The sequence below is a fragment of the Malus domestica genome, chromosome 04, assembly GCF_042453785.1.
Source record: "Malus domestica chromosome 04, GDT2T_hap1".
In the NCBI taxonomy this organism is placed as follows: domain Eukaryota; kingdom Viridiplantae; phylum Streptophyta; class Magnoliopsida; order Rosales; family Rosaceae; genus Malus; species Malus domestica.
This window is the reverse complement of record NC_091664.1, coordinates 8,460,400-8,480,863: the sequence shown is the minus strand read 5'-3', so window position 1 is coordinate 8,480,863 and position 20,464 is coordinate 8,460,400. Positions and strand designations below refer to the sequence as shown.

At 38.7% G+C, this 20,464-nt stretch overlaps 1 protein-coding gene and 1 long non-coding RNA gene across 3 annotated transcripts; both read left to right on the top strand.

The window, feature by feature from the left end:
- The first annotated feature begins 6,976 nt into the window (after nucleotides 1–6,976).
- LOC103433014 (protein P21) lies at nucleotides 6,977–7,793 on the top strand. The gene is given in 1 exon segment (XM_008371238.4): nucleotides 6,977–7,793. A coding segment is annotated over 1 exon segment (678 nt). The 5' UTR covers nucleotides 6,977–7,039; the 3' UTR covers nucleotides 7,718–7,793.
- Nucleotides 7,794–8,640: 847 nt separating this feature from the next.
- LOC108173184 (uncharacterized) lies at nucleotides 8,641–10,789 on the top strand. 2 transcript variants are annotated; one of them, XR_011579942.1, is made up of 3 exons: nucleotides 8,641–9,224; nucleotides 9,866–9,927; nucleotides 10,611–10,789. It is a non-coding gene; the product is annotated as an uncharacterized lncRNA (long non-coding RNA). The 2 variants fall into 2 exon arrangements; XR_003772603.2 differs by lacking the exon at nucleotides 10,611–10,789 and having other exon boundaries at nucleotides 8,656–9,038; nucleotides 9,113–9,224; nucleotides 9,866–10,604.
- The last annotated feature ends 9,675 nt before the right edge of the window (nucleotides 10,790–20,464 follow it).

Below are 20,464 nucleotides of genomic sequence, written 5' to 3'. Positions count from 1 at the left end.
TTGAAGTTACGACAAAGATTTTACGAAACACCGAAGACCGAGGGCATTTTAGTAAATTCACATTACGGGATGCATTCTCTATTTTGACTTTTTGTAACCTTGTTTTGTGCGCTAGTGGCGCCCACACCCCCATTCTCTTCCTTCTCCGCCGTGTTTCCCAATCTCTCGGGATCACTCTCTAACTCTCTCACCTTTCTCTTCTCTTTAACTCTCTATTCTCTCTTCTTTCTCACCTTTCTCTCTATAACCTTCCCTATCTGGGAAGGCATAAACAAACAAACAATGACAACAACGTTGCTGCCACCACTCACCTTCTTCGGCGAGCCCCATTTGAACCACCCTCGTAACTCAGAACCAGAAGCATGAAGGGAAAAACTCTCACATCGTGAAGCTCTGTCAAGGAAGAGAACTATGGCGAGTTCTTAGTTTTTCGACCAAGGGTGAGCCTCGAGACCCCCCTTAACCTCAAATCTTTATTATTTTTGAACTCCTGATAATGCCTTTAGCTTGTAAAATGTGATTTGGTAGAGTTTGATGTAGAAAAACACCTCGGGGAAAATATCTCCAGATTTTTTTAGGAAGGAAATTGTGGTTGTCAAGCCATTTTTAGATCATTTTTTCCAGCTAACGCCAACCATAACTCAGTCCCCCTTTGGTATACATCTATTCCCTGCATTTCCTACTTCATTTAGGTCTTTGAATCATTGATTTTTGTTGAGTATCGAGCTTGAAATGTGCCCTGAAAGTCAGACCAAAAAGGGCTTTTACGAGGCAGGTGAGTACACTGGTACTTGTGCACACGTAAGGAAGCGTATGGGCTCCCCTATCCTCGGTGTGTGCAGTGCGTGGTTGCCTATGCAACCACCTTGTGGCGGCACATGAGGGAACCCGAGGTCTTGCCTTAGGTGTCTCAATCTGCCGAATCCAAACCCGCATTTCGTTTTTCGAAATTCCATTGTTTTAAAATAGATTCTTTATTAGCCATACTTTTCGAAATTGCGTATTTATGTTAGTACGTTATATATTTACGAGAATGGTTTGTTTCTAGGTGAAACACATTGCAAAGATCTTCAAAGCATGCGAGGCGGGTTCCACCTGACGACATGATTTATGAGTAGGTCTTTACTTTTAAATATTATATATTTATTTAGTTTCCACATATATTTTTTATAAAGAATTTTCTACGTATGCCTAAATTAGACTAACGTTTATAAGAATCAGTGGAATGACGAAATTTACGAAATTATGCTAAATCCTACGGGATGCACATGTATGCATATTACTATGGGATTTTATTTACAACCATGATTAATATTTTATTGAATAGTATTATGTCGGTTAGAATTATTGATTTACGATTATATGATCATGTTTACGTTATCTGCTCATCGTATGTTACACTGGTGTTTGTACACACCTGGACCAAGGCCAGGCTTCACTTGTATGTTCACATCAGACCATACACTCACTTTGGATCAATTATAGGTGCCATTCATGTCCTAGATTGCTATAGGCAATTAGGACTCGTAAGTAATGCGCATAGTGCCGATCTTCACGTGTTTGTAGTACTAGAGTGTAAATCACTAATACACCCAGTCATGTTCATGTCAGAATATCTCTGCACGAACTCGTGTCTCAACATATATGTCGATAAGCACCCGATATTATATATTCGTTTACGCGAGATAGTGTGATTATTGGATGTTATATGTTTCATATGTGAAATGTTATGACTTACCGTATTTTTGAGGTATTACTGTTTATGGTAAGTGTTTTCATGCTATATGTAGATATATATTTAGAAACTATATTTGTTTTACGGCTAGAGATTATTACATTTTCAAAAAGGTTTTTCAAAACTTTATTTTTATGTCTACTCACCCTTGTTTTTCGCCCCTCTAGGTTTTAATGGTAGAGCTTTTATGTCGACGAGGATCTTTGGCAAAATGTTGGTATAGAAGACCAATCCCGATGGGATAATTCTTATTCTAATTTTACTGTACTTTACTTATACTCTGACATCAAGTGTGAAATGGTTTCATGAAGAACCGCACCTATGGGTGCTATGGTCCCTCGCTGGCGATCCACCATTTCTAAAGTGTTCCCTTCAACCACCACCACCAAAAGGCTCTTCTTGGGCCCAAGAACAAACCCCAAACCAGTTTAGGGGTGATGGAGCGACGGGTTAGATGAATCGAAGCTCACCCAATTTGAGGGTTCTGACAGATCGAGGGCCATTTGAGGTGTTTTTAGGCCAATTTGGACTTCGGCCAAGGTATGAAAAATGTTTCCCTCATTGAGCTCTACATGTCTGTAAAATTTGGTAATTTTTGAAGTTGGTCGGAATTCGCAGCCTATGACGGCACGTGGCCAGTGGGCCAACGTTGCCTTTTAAAGTTAATTTCAACATTCTAAAATTATATTTGATATTCATTTGATGTGATTCAATTGTTTGAGTTTAATATCGTAAATGATCGCAATTTGAATATTTTAGAAAAATGTTTAATAGATAGTGAACTACGAATGACTTGATACCGTTTGTGGGTACGTAGGTAGTCTAACAAGAATGTTAGATGCAGCCATAAAATGACCAAAATAAATTTATTTTGATTTATAGAGTACTAATTAACCATGGCATTGTTTTTGGTCTACCACTGAATTTTGCTTCCAAATAATTTTTCTATAATTTTGGGTTGTTACATTAGATCTCTCACTTCTGAAATTTCTTCTTATTGTACACTGCATTTTATTTTATTTTTAAAATATTTATGGGCTTGCATGTGGTCCTTCTAGAGGGAAAAGGATCCTCGCCAGATCATTTTCTTGGGAATCCTAAGGATCCCGTGATCTCATCCGTTCATCGTATATCGTGCGATCAATTTTCATTAGATACTATTCATATTTAATTTTAAATTTTAAATTTTGAAATAATTTCTAACCGTACAATATACGATGAATGAGTGAAATTACGGGATTTCTAAGATTCCCAAGAAAAGGATCGGATCCAGCGAGGATCCTTTTCCCTTCTAGAGGTTATGGGCTGCGCGTGCGTTTCCACAAAATTTTGTGAATTTATTTAGCTGATGTGTCTCCTATGTGAATATGTGGACAAATTTTGTCCCTCTAAAACAAATTTGTTTGTGTATTTATTTATGAAATAATTAGTTATTTTGTGACAATCTATGAAATTATTTTAAATTATTAATTAATACTGAAATTTAACATTTATCCTTTAATCAAAATATTCAAATTAATAAGATTTCAATCTTTTGGTGAGAGCGTCAAAAGTTTCCCACAACTAGCAATAGTTGATCCCAAACACCATCAAATAAGAATAATGTGAACTTAGAACCCTATAATTAAAATTTAACTAATTCTCTTTAATCTGTAAATAATAGGCCTATATATTCCAACAGGTAATGCTAGGTGTACCAAATTTTTAAACCAAACTTAGTAAACTGAATGTTGTGGTTGTTAATAATTAAATTATTAATCAAATATTGGTTAACGTGTTTATATTATATTGATGACACATCATTTAGTTTGCAAATTTAGTTAAATTTTTTTATCTACTTAGTATTACTCTATTCCAACTGTTCTGAACTGAATAGGTTTGGCTACATTTTATGCGTTAATTTTGAAAATATCTGCTTCTCATCATTACTCATTAATGTATAGCATTTTCATTGAAGAAACTATTGCACAATTAATGCCTCGGTTGGCAGCTCGGACTGTACTAACTATTTCTGTCGGATATGATAAATAACCATCAAATAGTACTGACTAAATTAGTCGAGCGTTTGGTGCAATATCAGACTAATGATCGTATTATTTATATTGTGTTTGATATTATACCGGATAGAAGGAATCAAACTTAAAATAAAATTAAAAAAAAAACTGAAATCATCTCTCTTGTTCCAGATCTCTCCGCCGCAACCCCCCCAAACTCCCTCCCTTTCTATCCCTTCTTCTTCTTCCCCGTCTGCTCCCCTGAACTAAACCCCACCACAAAGGCAGCAACAAGAAACCCAGCAAAACCCACCTTTCAAATTCTCATTGTTTTTTTCCCAATCCTTCTCTTTTTTTTAGCTACAAATCAACCCAGCAAAAAAGACACACCATAAACCAAGAAAATTCACACAGAGGACTTTGTTTTCTATTAGTCCTAAAAAACAATTGGAAGGAAATTCACGGAGGACACCTTTTTTTCAACAAACCAAGAACACTCATCGGAGAGAAAAATGGGGCTGACTATGATTTTGGGCATTAGGTTGGGGAAAAGCATTGACAAAATTCGATTTGGAGATGGGGAAGAGCTGAGTGGCGCCTCCAGTTGGCGAATTCCTCAGCTTCCATCCGTCCCTTTCTGTATATCCCTATGGAATATGTTGTTTCGCTACTGGTCTCCTTTTGTCTCTCTCTCACTCTCTTCTTTGTTCCTCTGTGTGCTATCCGTCGGACGAGACGGGAAATTAGTCAGTGAATGACTGCAGAGGAGTGGCGTCCAGGGTGGAGAACTCGTCGAGGAACTGCTTGAAGGCCCACTTTGACAAGTCGTTAACGGCGGCTTCGTGAAGTTGGAGAGGACAGCGCCCTGACTAATTATCCCGAGCTTTTGAGCTGTTTTAATAGTACGGTGTCAACCATATAAAATTTGATGGGCCGGATAATTAAGCGGGTGCTTATTTAGTACGAGAGTGCACCAAATAACTGCTCCCGTATTATTTATCCTATCCGATGCTTTATACAACGTGCCAAACGAGGCCTAAGTGCTCGTATGTCATTGATTTATTTTACCAAAACAAAAGAAATATTTTTGCTCAGAACAATCAAGTGACAGTGATATTTACCAACCTATTTATTACTATTAGATGAATTTAAACTTGAAGATCTATAGTAATAACATAAATTTAAAAATTTAAACTCATCAAATATTAATAAATAAGATGGAGACCATTACCACTACTTAAGAAGTGGTGGGCAAAAATGCACTCTTTTTCTACACATTCTTCTTAATTTTTAGGATAAATATCAGTTTACTACCCTCAAGTTTCGTAATTTTCAACATTTGATACATTAAATTTTTTTCGTCCAGAGTCATATCTAAAGTGTTAATATTGGAACGGTCTCATCCATCCGTTAGTTTGATTATTAAGTCTCCCGTTAATTGATGACGTGACACCCATGTAGACAATGATTGGACACCACATGTTATTAAGGATCCACGTGGAAATTAATAAAAAACCAAAAAATAAATAAAATAAAAAAATAAAACAGAACCCCTCTTCTTCCACCCGACCCTCCATCTCCTCCAATCTCCATAACCACCCCTCTTCCCCGACACCTTCTCCCTCTCCTCCACTCTCTTCACCTACCCTCCCATCAGAAAAATGCACAGCTGTACCCCCAAAACCTAGCTCCCAACTTTCCTCCACTTCCTTTTTTTTTCATTTTTTTTCAAAATTTAAACACAACCCAAGATAGTTTAATGAAGAAAGAATGTAAAGTTAAAGAAAAAGAGGAAACCTTGATGCTTTTCACGGTGGGTTTGTTCAAGCGGTTTGGGTGCTTGTGGACATCAAGCTTCTGCCTTGAAGAAGCACTCAATCTGGCAGCACAAGATAGAGAGATCAAGGCCAATAGGCAAAGGGCCAGCGCCGGAGCTCCCCCAGAGCTCCCTATGCTGCACCCAACAAACTCCATTTGGTAAACCCAGCAAAACAAAGACCCAAAAAGCTCAAAAATCAAAGCTTTCTCTTTCTCTCCCTCTCTCTCTCACAACGCTACACTACAGAGACCCATAAAAAAAACGCAGTCTCCTCCACTTCCTCTCTCTTTTCTTCTCTACCCAAATCCAAACCCCAAAATCCCTCTTTCTTGAATCCCTTCCCAAAACAAACCCAAACCCCAAAATCCCTCATTCCTTCCCGGAGGAGTTCTCAGCTCCGTTGTCGTCCGCGTTGATGTCGAGAGATTGGAGATGTGTTGAAATGGATTTCGGGATTTCGGCGGAGGAAGCGATGAGAAAACCGAGGAGGGTTTCGAGGTGGGGATTGAATCAATTGGGTCTTCATCTTCACCGTCATCGCCAAGATTTGGGGATTTTGGAATTAGGGTTTGTTTTGGTTTGGGAAGGGATTGGAAGAAAGAGGGATTTTGGGGTTTAAGAGAGAGGAAGTGGAGGAGAGGGAGAAGGTGTCGGGGAAGAGGGGTGGTGCACTGGTGGTTATGGAGATTGGAGATGGAGGGTCGGGTGGAAGAAGAGGGGTTCTGTTTTTGTTTTTTCTTTTTTTTTTTAGTTTTTAATTTCTACGTGTATCCACGTGATGCCTGGTCATTATCTATATAGATGCCACGTGGCGCATAATAATTGTCTATTTGGACGTCACGTCATCAATTAATAGAAGATTTAATAGTCAGACTAAAGAATGTATGAGATTGTTCCAAAATTAACACTTTAAGTATGACTCTGAGACAAAAAAAAACTTTATGTAGCAAATGTTGAAGACAACGAAACTTGAGTGTAGTAAACATGAGATTTACCCTAATTTTTATACAGAACTTCTTCCTTGATTTATTTAATAAAAAAGTAAGTAATAAAAAAAAGTTAGAATGAGAATCCTCTTCAGATCTTCAAATCGTAATCGTTTATCATACATCGTATGATTAATTTTCGTTGATTACTATTTATATTTAATTTTAAATAAAAATATTTAAATTAATTTATGACAGCACAATAATACAAGTTGAGAATTCACAAAATCAAAATGGATCCGAAGATCATCCTCATTCAAAGAGATGTTGCGTAGAAGAGAAAAGTTGAGATATTTTATCATTTCTTTGGAAAGTCTCTCTTCCTTTTTTTCTTGTGGAAACTAGAAGCATTGGGCCGCCTATAATTCAGGCGGAAATGTTGACTTCGGTGACGTAGTTATACTGTACTACCAATGCTCTATATAACTTCATGACACACCTTAGAATTTAAAACACAACAACACAAAACCCAATCTACAAATTTTGGTATCGCTTAGCTCCCACAATGAGCCTCCTTAAAAGCCTCTTACTTTTCTCCATCCTATGTGCCATTCTCTTCTTTGCATCAACTAATGCAGCTCGATTCGACATCCAAAACAACTGTGCCTACACTGTATGGGCAGCTGCTGTGCCAGGCGGTGGTCGCCAACTCGACGGAGGCCAATCCTGGGCCATAGATGTAAGTGCCGGTACCACATGAGCTCGCATTTGGGCTCGAACGGGATGCAGCTTCGATGGAGCAGGACGTGGCCAATGCCAAACAGGTGACTGTGGGGGTGTCCTCGAATGCCAAGGCTATGGTCAACCACCAAACACCCTAGCTGAATATGCCCTTAATCAATATAACAACTTGGATTTCTTTGACATTTCTCTTGTTGATGGGTTTAATGTACCTATGGACTTTAGTCCCACGTCTGGTGGGTGCACTAAGGGGATTAGGTGCACGGCTGATATTAACGGGCAGTGCCCTGACCAACTGAAGGCTCCAGGAGGGTGCAACAACCCTTGCACCGTGTTCAAGACTGATCAATATTGTAGCAATTCTGGAACTTGTGACCCTACAGACTTCTCTAGGTTTTTTAAGAATCTGTGCCCGGATGCTTATAGTTACCCTAAAGATGACGCAACCAGTACATTTACATGCCCTACTGGAACTAACTACAAGGTTGTCTTCTGCCCGTGATTGAAGTATATCTATGTTTCCTTCGCTACTAGTTTTTACAATAAAGTATACGAACAATAAGTTTGTGATGCAATAATGTCGTGGCACATCGGTTGGCTAGCTATCGGATATCATCCGGGCTGTTTTATATTGTATTGCTTAATCATCAATAAAAAGCTATCGTTTTGCTCTTTCAAAAAAAAAAAAAAAAAAGCTATCGTTTTGCTTAAAAAAATTACGGCCTTGTCAGTACATGTAATGGTGCGCATTATGTAACAAAAAAGCACTCGTAACAGGTTAATAACTAATCATCCAAGCAACAATAGCTTCATAAAAAATTGTTCTTAATTATATTTCTACATACTTTCCTTTTATATGGTTATGTGGAAAAATTGACGTTTAATGGCTAATCATCTAAGCGACTATAGGTACATAATTTTTCTAACTGAGAAACTCCAAAGGAGGATATATATCTCAAGTCATGATTTGACCTACTATTCATCTTGGAAAAAAACAAATACAGATGTATTTATATAAACGATCTTTATCTTCCAGATCGTCATCGCAGTAAACACTTAAAACATCACATCGTTTTTCATTCATGATGGATATGACCTTCCAATCAATATCGTTTAAGTTCATCTTCAAGCTCGTTTTTATATATGTTAATTCAAGTATACAATCATCATTCATCTTATATTTTGAGTAAACTGCATGCGTTCTAGAACAAATCTGCATAGCGAATCAGTTATTAGCTAGGTATACTATCTTTTTTATTAATTGCAAGTGTGTGTATACTTGATTAGTTGTTGCTAGAATCGGCAAGTTCAATTCGTAGTATGTATAGTGGTTTGCAAATTCGTCATTCCGACAAATTAATATTCTTATTTAAGATGAATTTTGACAACCTAAATTAAAATTACTTAAGCAAACAAGCTTTAAAATCATCCTAACTATTGAATCAATGAAATTTGTGGAGAGTTAGTTAAGAAAATTGTTACACCCCACCCCTGTTTTTAAAAATATTTTTGGTCTTAATTGGTGAGCCCAAGGGGCCCACCCCTTTATTTGTGCCCCCGGTTCCCTTTCCTTTCCCTTTCTCTATTCTCTCTTTCGCCCCCAGCTCCCTCTGTCTCATTTCTATCCCTCTCCCTTTCGGACCTCACTCTTTCCTTTCTCATCGCTGCACCATTCCCTCCCCGAGAAACAACACACACACATATACACACGACGGCATCACCACCATCGCCATCACGTTTGCTCTCTCTCTCTCTCTCTCTCTCTCTTCGCCTCTGTGGAGCACAGAAGAACTCTGCCAAGTTCCTCGCCTTTCTGATGACTGGTAAGCCTCGGTTCCCTTGAAATCTGTTCATCTTTGTCCTTTTTGCCAAATTCTAACCTTGATTATGTCTTTAGGACGACGAAATCATACGGAGACGCCACGGGTGTGCTTAACCCAGTTTCCGGCGAGCCGTGGGTTTACGAGCCCAAGTCCGGCCACCTCTAGTCCTTTCACGGTGAACTAAAGGTACAAAACATTCCTCTAATCTTGTACTTCAATTTGGCACTTAGATCGGAACCTAAGGTGACGTTGTGTCGTCGACCGGAGCACAGAAGGCTCCGGCCTCCTTCCCTGGCGAGAGCAAGTGAACCCAGGCCCTTCGGGCCGTTTTTAAAACTCGGGCCTTGGGCCCGTTGGAAAACCCAGCCCAACCCTTTAATATAAATTGTTTTATTTAATTTAGTCTAGTAAACTAAAGGCCCTTTGGGCCGTGCCAAACCTAGGGCTTTAGGTCCGTTGTTTTAAACCCAAAAACCCTTTTGACTAGGCCCTTGGGCCATCTAAGACACGGGCCTCAAGCCCAACACCCAATTGGACCCAACCCAGAAAACCCCTTTAAGCCCTTAACCCTTTAACCCTATTTGGACCTTAGGCCTTTGGGCCATGGATCCGGTCCACTAACCCTTGGCCCAATCTGTATCCAACCCAAGCCCAGACCTTTTGACCTGCGTTGACCGGGTCAACAGTCAGCGTTGACTTTGAATTTGACCGTTGACTTTTTTAGGTTTTCGTCCAGGACCCTTCCTAGGCTAATTTCGAGGTTGTCCGTTTTCCCAAATTAAGTCGTTTGAGTAGATTTTGACCAAATGTACACTGTATGTGTTTAGGGGCAATTATGGTGGCGTTCTGTCTCCGCTAGTTTGCGTGGCTCTTCGGCGGCTAAGTATCTGTGAGTGGACCCCTTCTAAAAATGCATGTTTTGATAATAGAAATGCATACATGAAAAACATGATTTAATGATTATGTTCTATGAAACGCTTTGAGATAACATGCTTACTGAGGCTAGATTGAATTACTATTATTTTTCCTATAACCCGTGTTCTTATAGAATATCCGATAGATGACAATATGATATTTAGAATATGTTTCGAACACCTCTTTATAATATAGATGATGGATGACTTTATACTATGAAGTTGCTTTTCAATATATATATGTTCAATGGTTTTGTACTTACCTAATGGTCCTTATTCCGCTACGAGACATAGGGATAGATCCCGGTCCGTCCCAGGAGACGGTTTGGTGTTGGCATAGGGCCTAGAGTGTGTTTCCTCTAGCTATTTAGCACAGAGACGGGGAGCCGGCATGGGACTTGGGGGTAATTTTCCTCTGATTGTCTGCTCAGTGACGGGGAGCCGGCATGGGGCTTGGAGAGATATTGGACATTTATTAGTGATTATTATATATACGAGTTATAGTTTGAGACATTGCACGACAAGCTAGGTTTTGGAAAACCTATGTTTATCATGATATATATGTGTTTTCATAAAACCTGGGGTTAGTACGTTGATAACTGTTTTAGTATATATATATCAACTTGGTTCACTCATGTTTGTTTTGCGCCCCCTTCAGGACTTAGAAGCAAGACATACAATCTCGGCGTCAAGGCACTTCTGCATTGGCGTCTTCAAGTCCTATCGGTGTAGGACCCATTCTTTTATTCATTCAATTTTATATTAATTCTATTAGTGTTCTAATTAGTTGTATGCTCTGGACACATTCCTTAAATGCATATTCTTTATTCTTTTATATTTATAAGTCTTATTTATCCCTTGTTTTCAGCTTTTGCACTCAATAAATGACTTTCGTCATCCTTGAGTGTCTGCCAGCACGTACCTATCCTGGTATTTGGGAAATATCGGGATCCGGCCGTATCAAAAATCTTTTAAGCGAAAAAAGCAAAACATAAACTTAAACAAGAAGTAGGAGATGAAAAGGTTGGAATGAGGTTTTTTCTTTTCTTTTCGGTAACAATTGGAAAGAGGTTTGAAAAACGATGAAAGTCTAGGGTTTCATAATGAACCATAAGTGATCTAGTTTAGGTTTCAACGTATTCAACACATTCATTCGATTCTAAGTGACTACCTGCAGGTACGTTAGAGCATAGTTTTTCTTTTATTTGCATCATTTTTTTTGTAGTTTAGATTAAATTTGTATACCCTATTTGTTAAAAAAAAAAAAAAAATCTGCATACCCTATCATGCAGTCTAATAACTTAACTTTTGTATTGAACTGATAACTTTGAAAACACGCAATTTGACATAAATTTGTTGACTCCACACGGTTGGTTAAGAAAACTCACTTGGTCATGTCATTTGACAAAATTTTAGTTATGCCTTGTTCCTATTAATTAAATCGAAACAAAAAACTACTTCAATGAATAAAAACAGAATAAAGAAATTATCTATCCTTGTTTGGTTGTGGTGGTGGAATAAGCACCTTAATTATCATCACTAATATAAAGTGCACAAAAAACCAATGACAGATGGTACAAGTCGGGTGCTTAGAACTTGTCTTCTGCCCTCTCAGTCAGTCAACGTTTAGGTTTTCCAAATCAGTGCGGGCAATTTAATTCAAAGGAAAACTAATAAAGGGATTTGAAAACTTTGAGTTTTAAAGATAAGGACAAAATAAAGAGTAAAGTGAATAATACTTGGATTAATTTTTTAGTGTAAAAATGTAATTTTTCGTTAAAATGAACAGTACCAGAAGTTTTTTATTAAAGTTCTTCTAATTCAACCCTCAAAGTTTTACCATTTAGTCGAAAAGTATGTCTCACTTTATCTTGTGGAAAATAGTGGAATGAAGGAATATCGGTCCTCCTATTGCCATAGATGGAAATTAACAGGCTTAGAGATGATGTCATTTGGTGACCATGTGTAAGTTCAATGTACAACAAAATATAACCACATGAATCTCCTCAGGATTAAAAATTCACAAACACACCAAAAACCATTATATTAAATGGTGTTGCTTAGCTCCCACATGACATCAACAACATGTGAACTCATATGGCCCAAAGGACTTCTATGTGATTTGGGAATCTCCAACAGCTCACCATTGTCTCTCATCAGCGATAACCAAGCCACGATGCATATTGCCTAAGGCCATCTCCAACCGATGGCTGGCCAGAGAGCTCGTTTTAGCCCTCTGGCCCTCCAAGATTCTCAAAGATATTAATATTTTAATGAACAGTACATGACCATATTTGCCTCCGTCTCCAACCGAGGGCCAGAGGGCTCGTTTTAGCCCTGTCACAAAAAACCGTCTAAACCGAGGGCCAAAGGGCCATAGAGCCAAACATAATTTATTATTTAAAAACTACAACTTAATTTTATTTAAAAATCATGTTGGTTAGTGTTGTATAATTTTTATGTTGGTTAATGTTATTTAATGTTGTTTCATATTGTTTAATGTTGTTTCATGTTACTTAATTTAATTTAATGTTGTATAATGGCTTAGGAAGTTATAGGAAAAAAATAGAATTTAAAAAAAATATGAAACAAATTTTGTGAATAGAAGTTATAGGAAAAAAATGGAATTTAAAAAAAAAATATGAAACAAATTTTGTAAAATAGAAGTTATAGGAAAAAAATAGAAATAAAAAAATTGAAACAAATTTTGTAAAATAGAAGTTATAGGAAGTTATAGAAAAAAAAAGAAAAAAAAGGTTTAAATTCATAAAAAAAAAAAAAAGGTTTACAACGGCTAGTGGCGCTAGCCGTTGGAAGTTTAAATTCAAATTGTTATTTCTGTCGGTTATAACCGACAGAAATGAGAAACATTAAAAAAAAAAATAGCCAGCCCGGGGCTGGCTGGCTGGCCGAAAGCAGCCAGCCCTCCAGCCCTCCAGCCCTCTCCGATCCCGTGGGACCCTCCCAGATTCCAGAGCCCTCTGACCTAGCCCTCGGTTGGAGACGGTTTTAGGGCTATTTTCGGCCCTCTGGCCCTCTGGACCCTTCGGTTGGAGATGGCCTAATAAGTATTAATTAAAATATGAGTGTAATGAAAATATGAGGGCTTTGTGTACAAATGCAGTGTTGTGCGTATGTTGTGTGAGTTTGGTCTTTATGTTGGTAGTTGTTCCTTTGTTTTTTTCATTTTAGTTATCCATATGATGAAATGACTTGATGACTATTTGTCGAAAGCTCATGGGGCAAAGAGCAATATTACCCTAGTAAATCCACGAATTGAGTTTGTTTATATATAACGCACTAAAGAAAAAGAATTTTGTCATTTAATACTACAGTTTAATGATTGTTTCTTTATAAGTGAAAAGTCTTAAATTCGAATCTCGTGGACGACGAGTTCGATACTAATTAAAAGGGATTTTTTTTTTAAATGTCCTATGAACTTGTTCATATTTTTCAATTTGTCGTATAAACTAAAATTTTAAGCAATTTGTCACACCAACTTTACAAAATTATTAATTTGTCATCTCACCCTAACTGCGTTAAGTTTTCCATCCAATAAAAGTCATGATCCTTTCATATGACTTGTGTTCGGGGTTATTTAGGTCATTTTAACATCTTTTCACAAGGCTTTTACTTTTCTTTACTACAAACATTTAAATTTTTTAATTTTCTTTAGCGCATATGCATCTACAACTCAATTTATGGCACAACTTATTTCTCATTTATAGAGCCCGTATGAAATTATGTCTTCATGACATGCTAAAATGCAAACTCTCACTTGTGTATCACTATATATTTGGAATATTCAGAAATAACTTAATAAAAAGGAAGTAAAGTATTAAAAGGATCGAAATAACCCTAAACACAAGTCATGTGCTAGGCACATGACCTATATTAGATGGAAAACTTAATGGAGTTAAAGAGAGATGACAAATTAATGATTTCAAAATGTTGGCATGACAAATTGCTTAAAATTTTAGCTTATATGACAAATTAAAAAATGCGTACAAGTTCATATGACATTTCAAAAAAAAATCCTAATTAAAATTATCTACACCTGCACAAACCGTAATTTTGGTAAGAACTAAAGAGGGGTATGTGTACACCCACACAAACCCTATCTTCCTCTTCCATTTTAATTTTGAATTATGTGAAGAAAAAAAAGAAATATCTCCACCCACACAAATCTTAATCTTTGCTAAAAACTAAAAACACAATTGTGGATGCAAATTTCTTCCTCCTTGTTCTTGGACAAAATTGCAACTACAAAATAAATAACACCTTAGGTTAAGGCCAAGCGCCTCACGTGCCCAAGATGAATTGGGGGGGGGGGGCGTTTTGGCTGAAGAACCTCTGATGCCAAAGTTAGAATTTTGAGGGAAAAATGTTTGGAGAATTTAGCAAGAGAATTGGAATTGAGTTTTGGAAAGAATGAGGGTGTTTATATAGGGGTGTGGCTAGCCACCTTGGGAGGAGATGGACCAGCCACTTGGATGGATTTATGGGTCAAGTTCGTGATTTGTGTTTAATTAGCAAATTAATTGAATAATTGATCAATTAATTAGCTAATTAATATAATAAAAAAGGAATGATTTAGGGGTTACCTTGTGGAGAATATATGATGAGGGATGGATGAAATAGGTTATAAATAAATACCTATTTGGGTACTTTTGACTTGATTGAGGGATGATTGTCAACTGCTCGTGCGTAGGAATTCCGATGTGCCTCAATGGTAATTTTGTCCTTTTAACACAAAAATCCACATATTGCCTCTTGCTTATTTTTGGCTCCACAAATGACCCTGATGAGTCAATATTATATTATATATTTCATCCTATTCTTAGTATAATTTGGTAATTACTTTGGTAAAATTTTGATACTTTGTTTCATATTTTTAACATAGGACATTCGACTTCTTTCGGAGAAAACGTACTCAAACAAACAAAATTGGAGGACGTTCGGGTGTCTCTTGGCATATTCTTATCAAAATTTCAGCAATTTCTATCAAGCGGTTACTTTTTGGCAATTAAATAAAGGAGCAGTGCGCGTTGTTGGAAAGTTTTTTGGGCTTAAAAGCAGTTTTTGAAGCCCAAGATGATGTCAGATGGGTTCGTGGCCTTCTGGAGAAGTGTTCAGAATAATCCAAGCTTTAAATCTAGCAATTTTGGGCTAGTTTTGCAGATAATATGGGTCCAAACCGTGGCTGTGCAGAATTTTGGGCGAATTTACCCAGTCAATTCAGAATTATGTTTCCTATTTTGTTTCAATTGATTTAGTTTCATAGTCTTATTCTAAGACCTTGACTAGGAGGATTTTAATTAGAGTAGTATAAATAAGCCTTCTGGCAGACCTAGGGTTTCTCTAGAAGGCATGCAATTTTTGGGAAGAATATTTTGGGGGCAAAGCTTAGAGATTTCAGGACTTATACTTTCAAGGTGTTTTCATTCTTTTTCTATTTCAATAAAGACTTTATGATTTTTAGTATGAATATGCGTAACTAATCTTCTTTGTTAGGGTGAGGCCATGATCCTTAGTAAGAATATGTAGTCCCTTTTTTAATTTGCTTATGAATTCATGCATGTAAGTTTTGAATTGTTAATCACCGGTTTAAACTATTTATTTGTCTTAGTGATTCGCGACCATTAGGATATTTAGAAAAGTAATTTGATGCAATTTTGGCAGAGGGCTGTCCCTAAAATTGACTAAGGCTTCTTGTGGTTAATATGTGTAACCTCTTAGGATGGACGACATGTTTTAAGGGTTATATGGTTTTTCAAAAGGTTTTCATAAAACTTAATGAGTCTTGCATGTTCACATTCGATCTAGACACCACGGACGGGTTGTATGTTAGATATACGTTATATGTTGGAAGTTCCAAGTAGGATATACTTTAGGAAAACCTAACCTTCAAAATATGCATGTATGGTTCATAAGTAATTAAAAGAGCTACATAGGATTGTTAGGGTGACGACGGAACCTTAGTAATTTCTCACTTTGAATTCTAAAAATTGTTTCATTCTCCTTCTTTAAAGTTGCAGTTTTTAAGTAATCTTTTTAATTAAATTCATTTTTTTCTTAATTTAGGTCATTAAATCACCTCTTTCAAAAACTTTGTTTTAATTAATTAGTTGAGAATTGATTTCTCTTTGATCTTTTTAAATTAATCCTTGTGGAGAACGACCTTACTTGAGCCAATTATACTACAATAACCTTGTTTCTCTTGCAAGTATTTTAGGTGTTTTTAACCCTTCTCTGTAGGTGGTAAAAATCCTATCAGCCCCCACAACTGTTGGGCTGCTCGCAGAAAAGGGCAGTAGGTGTAGAGATCTTATTGCTTTGGGAAACTTAGGATTGTTTCCTGTTTTGATGTAGATTCCCTCTTTAATTGGAAATTAGATCCTTCTAGGAAAGGGAAATAAATTTCTCTCAAAGCCTATTTAAGTCCACCTTAACTGGATTATTAAATCAACTTTGGAGAGCGATTTATGCTACCCTAAAAGAGAGAGAGAAAGCTTAGAGGATATTTGTTCCCCCTCTTCTAGCAATCTTCTACATCTTGCCCATGCAAAGGATCATCTTTCGTTGCTTGCCTCGTCTTCTCCGCACCGCATCGAGGTAAGAAGAATTTAAATTTCCTTGTCTTCTTCTTGGATAATACTGTTGCGAGGCAGCCATCGGGGTGGTGCGGCACGTTGGCTGACAAGGACCAGAAGTTGGCTCCACATGGGCTGAGGAGGTGTTGTGGCAAGGACCACTGATTGGGTTGTTCGGCTTGGCTAGAGACAAGGGTAGCTTATGCGGCTGGGGCCATGGATAGTGGCGTTAGGGTGCAGTGTTAGACGAGCCGCATGGCTCATGTCCTTTGAACTCTTGGACCTAACGTGGGCCAGGTCAGCGATTGAGAGAAATGAAGAGGTCGCATGCCTCATGCCTACTGGTCCAAGAGAAAAAATGAGGGAAAAACCAGTATGGGTTGAGTTCCCCTATTGAGTATTGTGAATGGTGTTGGTTGCTTAGTTCTCTTCGTTGGGAGATGTTGGAAATGTGCCCTAAAACCAATCATATGATGATACTTTACGGACATTTCACATGTTAAACTAATCTAGTTTAATATCAAGGGCATAGATTATTGTTTTAAGCCGTCTCATATAAATGTTATATGCTTAAATGATAAGTCCAAGGAATATGTAATTAGGAGAATGTAATTTAAACAAGTTAGATTTATGAGACCATTCTCTTTCGTATACATATCCTAAACGTTCCTGATCATAGGATTGCCAATTGGGCATTGACAGTCCGTTAAAATCAGTATGTGCTATGTCTTCTCTCAGGGAGAGTGACTAGTCTCGAGTCATTGGTGTGACTGACACCAAGACAAGTACGTAGGTGCTCAATAAGGAATGAGTTCACTGAACACGATCAACGAAGAATTCTCATACTCATGTCACATGAGAACTCATGGTTGGGATAATGCAAAGTAGTCCTTTGACCTGAGGCATCATAGTTGTCTTGTGGTTAGGTCATTGATCTTTGATTATGTCAAAGTCACCCCATCCGCGGGTGTCCACGGCATCGTCGGGGTTAAGCCACTTAGCCATGGAGGCAAGTGAATGCGCAACAAGGGATCTCTAACCTTCAAACCATTTAGGGGAGAATACTCTATGATATGATTAAGAATCTCTGGCCAGAGTATGAATGAGATTTAGGAAGTCGTTCCAAATCACATTCAAGGTAATCATATAAGCACACGAATCACATTGGATAGTAGACATGAATAAACTATCAAACCAAACAATGTGGTCAAGAGTATTGTATTAGAGAAAGACCGTATTGCATTTGTAATCCCAAACTGAATAGGTTCTTCACCTCTTCTGATTAGCTTGGGTAACCATGATATGCTGCTAGGTGTCACTCATGGTTTGTGGAAGCCCTAAACGTGTATAATCACTAAAGGGAGAATTGAAAGTAAGTTTCAATTCACAATCGATTTGAAATGGTTTTAATCGCCCACTGCCTCGCTAAAAGGAACCTAATGGATCGTACACCGTGTAAGGTGGAGATTGAAGAAACAATGGAGATGAGTAAGAATAATTAAATGGTTTAATTATTTATGGCAAGGATTAATTAATATGTTAATTAATCAAACGAATAAGTTCGTTAAAGACCTCGGGATAGTTTTGGGCCTCAAGGCCCAATGAGCTTCGAACGTCAAGCCCATTGACTTAAGTTGTATGATTACTTAATGACAAATAATTCACAAAGGCCTTAAAACCCCAATGAAACCCTATGGCCGGCCATTTTGTTAAAGGAGTGGGTTTTGGACTTAATTACAAGTTTGCCACTCCAATGAATAAAAGTATAAATATGACTTTATAGCCAAAATTCATTTAGGGTTTTCTTTTGGGGAAAGGATGAGAACATAAGCTCTCCTTTCTCTCTAAAGTGGCCGGCCTCCTTGGAGAGTTTAGCTAGTAATCATACTACTCCAAGGTCACTCATTTCTTCTCCAATCTAACCTTGGTGAAGAGACTTAGAGGTTCTCAATTTTGGGAACTTGGAGAACCATTTCATCCATCCAAATCCATAGATCTAAGATGCAAGGTGTGGAGCCAAAAATATTCACTAGGCGACACGTGGACTTTTGGACAAAAGAGGACAAAAATACCCTTGAGGCATACCGGGATTCCTACGCGCGAGCAGTGGGCAATCATCTTCCAACCACATCAAATCCTTTCTACAAGGTAATTCCCAAACACATTCCTTTTAAATTATGTTAATTGGCTAATTAATGGGTTTATTGCCTAATTAACCCATTAATTGTCAATTAAACCATCCATTATATCCAAATAACCACAAAATACATCCAATTCAACCCTAAAACTAGTCAATGGCCGGCCACACCCTTTGCTCTTCACCTTTTTTTATGTTTTCCACTTTATTACCCCATTTATACAAATAATCAATTTTGTAACTCCTAATTAAACCTAAATTAAACCCAAAAAACCCTAGCCACTTCCTATCCCTATAAATATACTCTCATTCTCACCAAAAAAGCCAATTCCAACACTTTGGCAAAAATCCCAAAATTCTCTAAACACTCTTTCTCTCTAAATTCTAACTTTGGCATCGGAGGTTCTTCGGCCAAACCCCCCCCCATTCATCGTGGGCGCGTGAGGCTCTTGGCCTTAACCTAAGGTGTTAATTGTTTTGTAGGTGCAAAATTGTCCAAGATCAAGGAGGAAGAAATTTGCATCCACAAATTGGTGCTTTCATTGAGAGTTGAAATCCATACTTGTAGAAGACTCTCGCACAAAAAAGTTTTTTCTTTATTTTCTAGTCCATTTGAATATTTTTCATACGTTCTTATTATTAGAATTTTTTACTTGCAAAGGTTCTTTGATAAAACGTATAAGCAAAATATAATGGCTAGAAATTTAGAAAATTCCACAAGTGAAAATTCTAATGTTCAAGAAATGGGATTGCGGAGATCCGTGAGGCTAAATGCGATAATAAGGGGAGTGGCATCATCATCACGAGCTTCCACCATGGGAACCACCGTGGTGGCTACCTCGGTAGCCACCTGCGGCGAGGTCCATGGTGCCTTCACCACGGCCGCCATGGGAACCACCGCGGTGGCTACTTCGGTAGCCACTCGTGGCGAGGTCCATGGAGCCTTCACCACGGCCCGGAGATCCGTGAGGCAAAATGCGACAATAAGGGGAGCGGCATCATCACCACAAGCTTCTACCATGGGAACCACCGTGGTGGCTACCTCGGTAGCTACCCGCGGCGAGGTCCATGGTGCCTTCACCATGGCCATTATGGGAACCACCGCGGTGGCTACTTCGGTAGCCACTCGTGGCGAGGTCCATGGAGCCTTCACCACGACCCGAGCCGTGCCATCCAAGGCTCACGGTACCAAGACCACGATCCAAGCCGTGCCATCTAAGTTTACGTGGACCCAAGCCCAAGCCTCGCATTCATATACACCGCGCATTGAGCAGCCTGCTCCCGTGATCCAGCCTGTTCCCGTCAAGCAACCCACTCTCACGGCCCAACTTGCTCCAGCCGAGCAGCTTGCTCTCGTGACCCAGCCTGCTCCCGACGAGCAGCCCACTCCCGTGGCCCAGCCTGCTTTCGTCGAGCAGCCCACTCCGGTGGCCCAGCTTGCTCCTGCCAAGCAGCCCACTCCCGTGGCCCAGCCTGCTCCTGCCAAGCAGCCTGCTCTCGTGACCCAGCCTGTTCCCGACGAGCAACCCACTCCTGTGGTCCAGCCTGCTTCCGTCGAGCAGCCCACTCCTGTGGCCCAGCCTGCTCCTGCCAAGCAGCCTGCTCTCGTGACCTAGCCTGCTCCCGACGAGCAGCTCACTCTCGTGGTTCAGCCTGCTTCCGTCGAGCAGCCCACTCTCACGGCCCAACCTGCTCCTGCCAAGCAGCCTGCTCTCGTGACCCAGCCTGCTCCCGACGAGCAGCCCACTCTCACAGCCCATCATGCTCCAGTGGCTTTCCAAG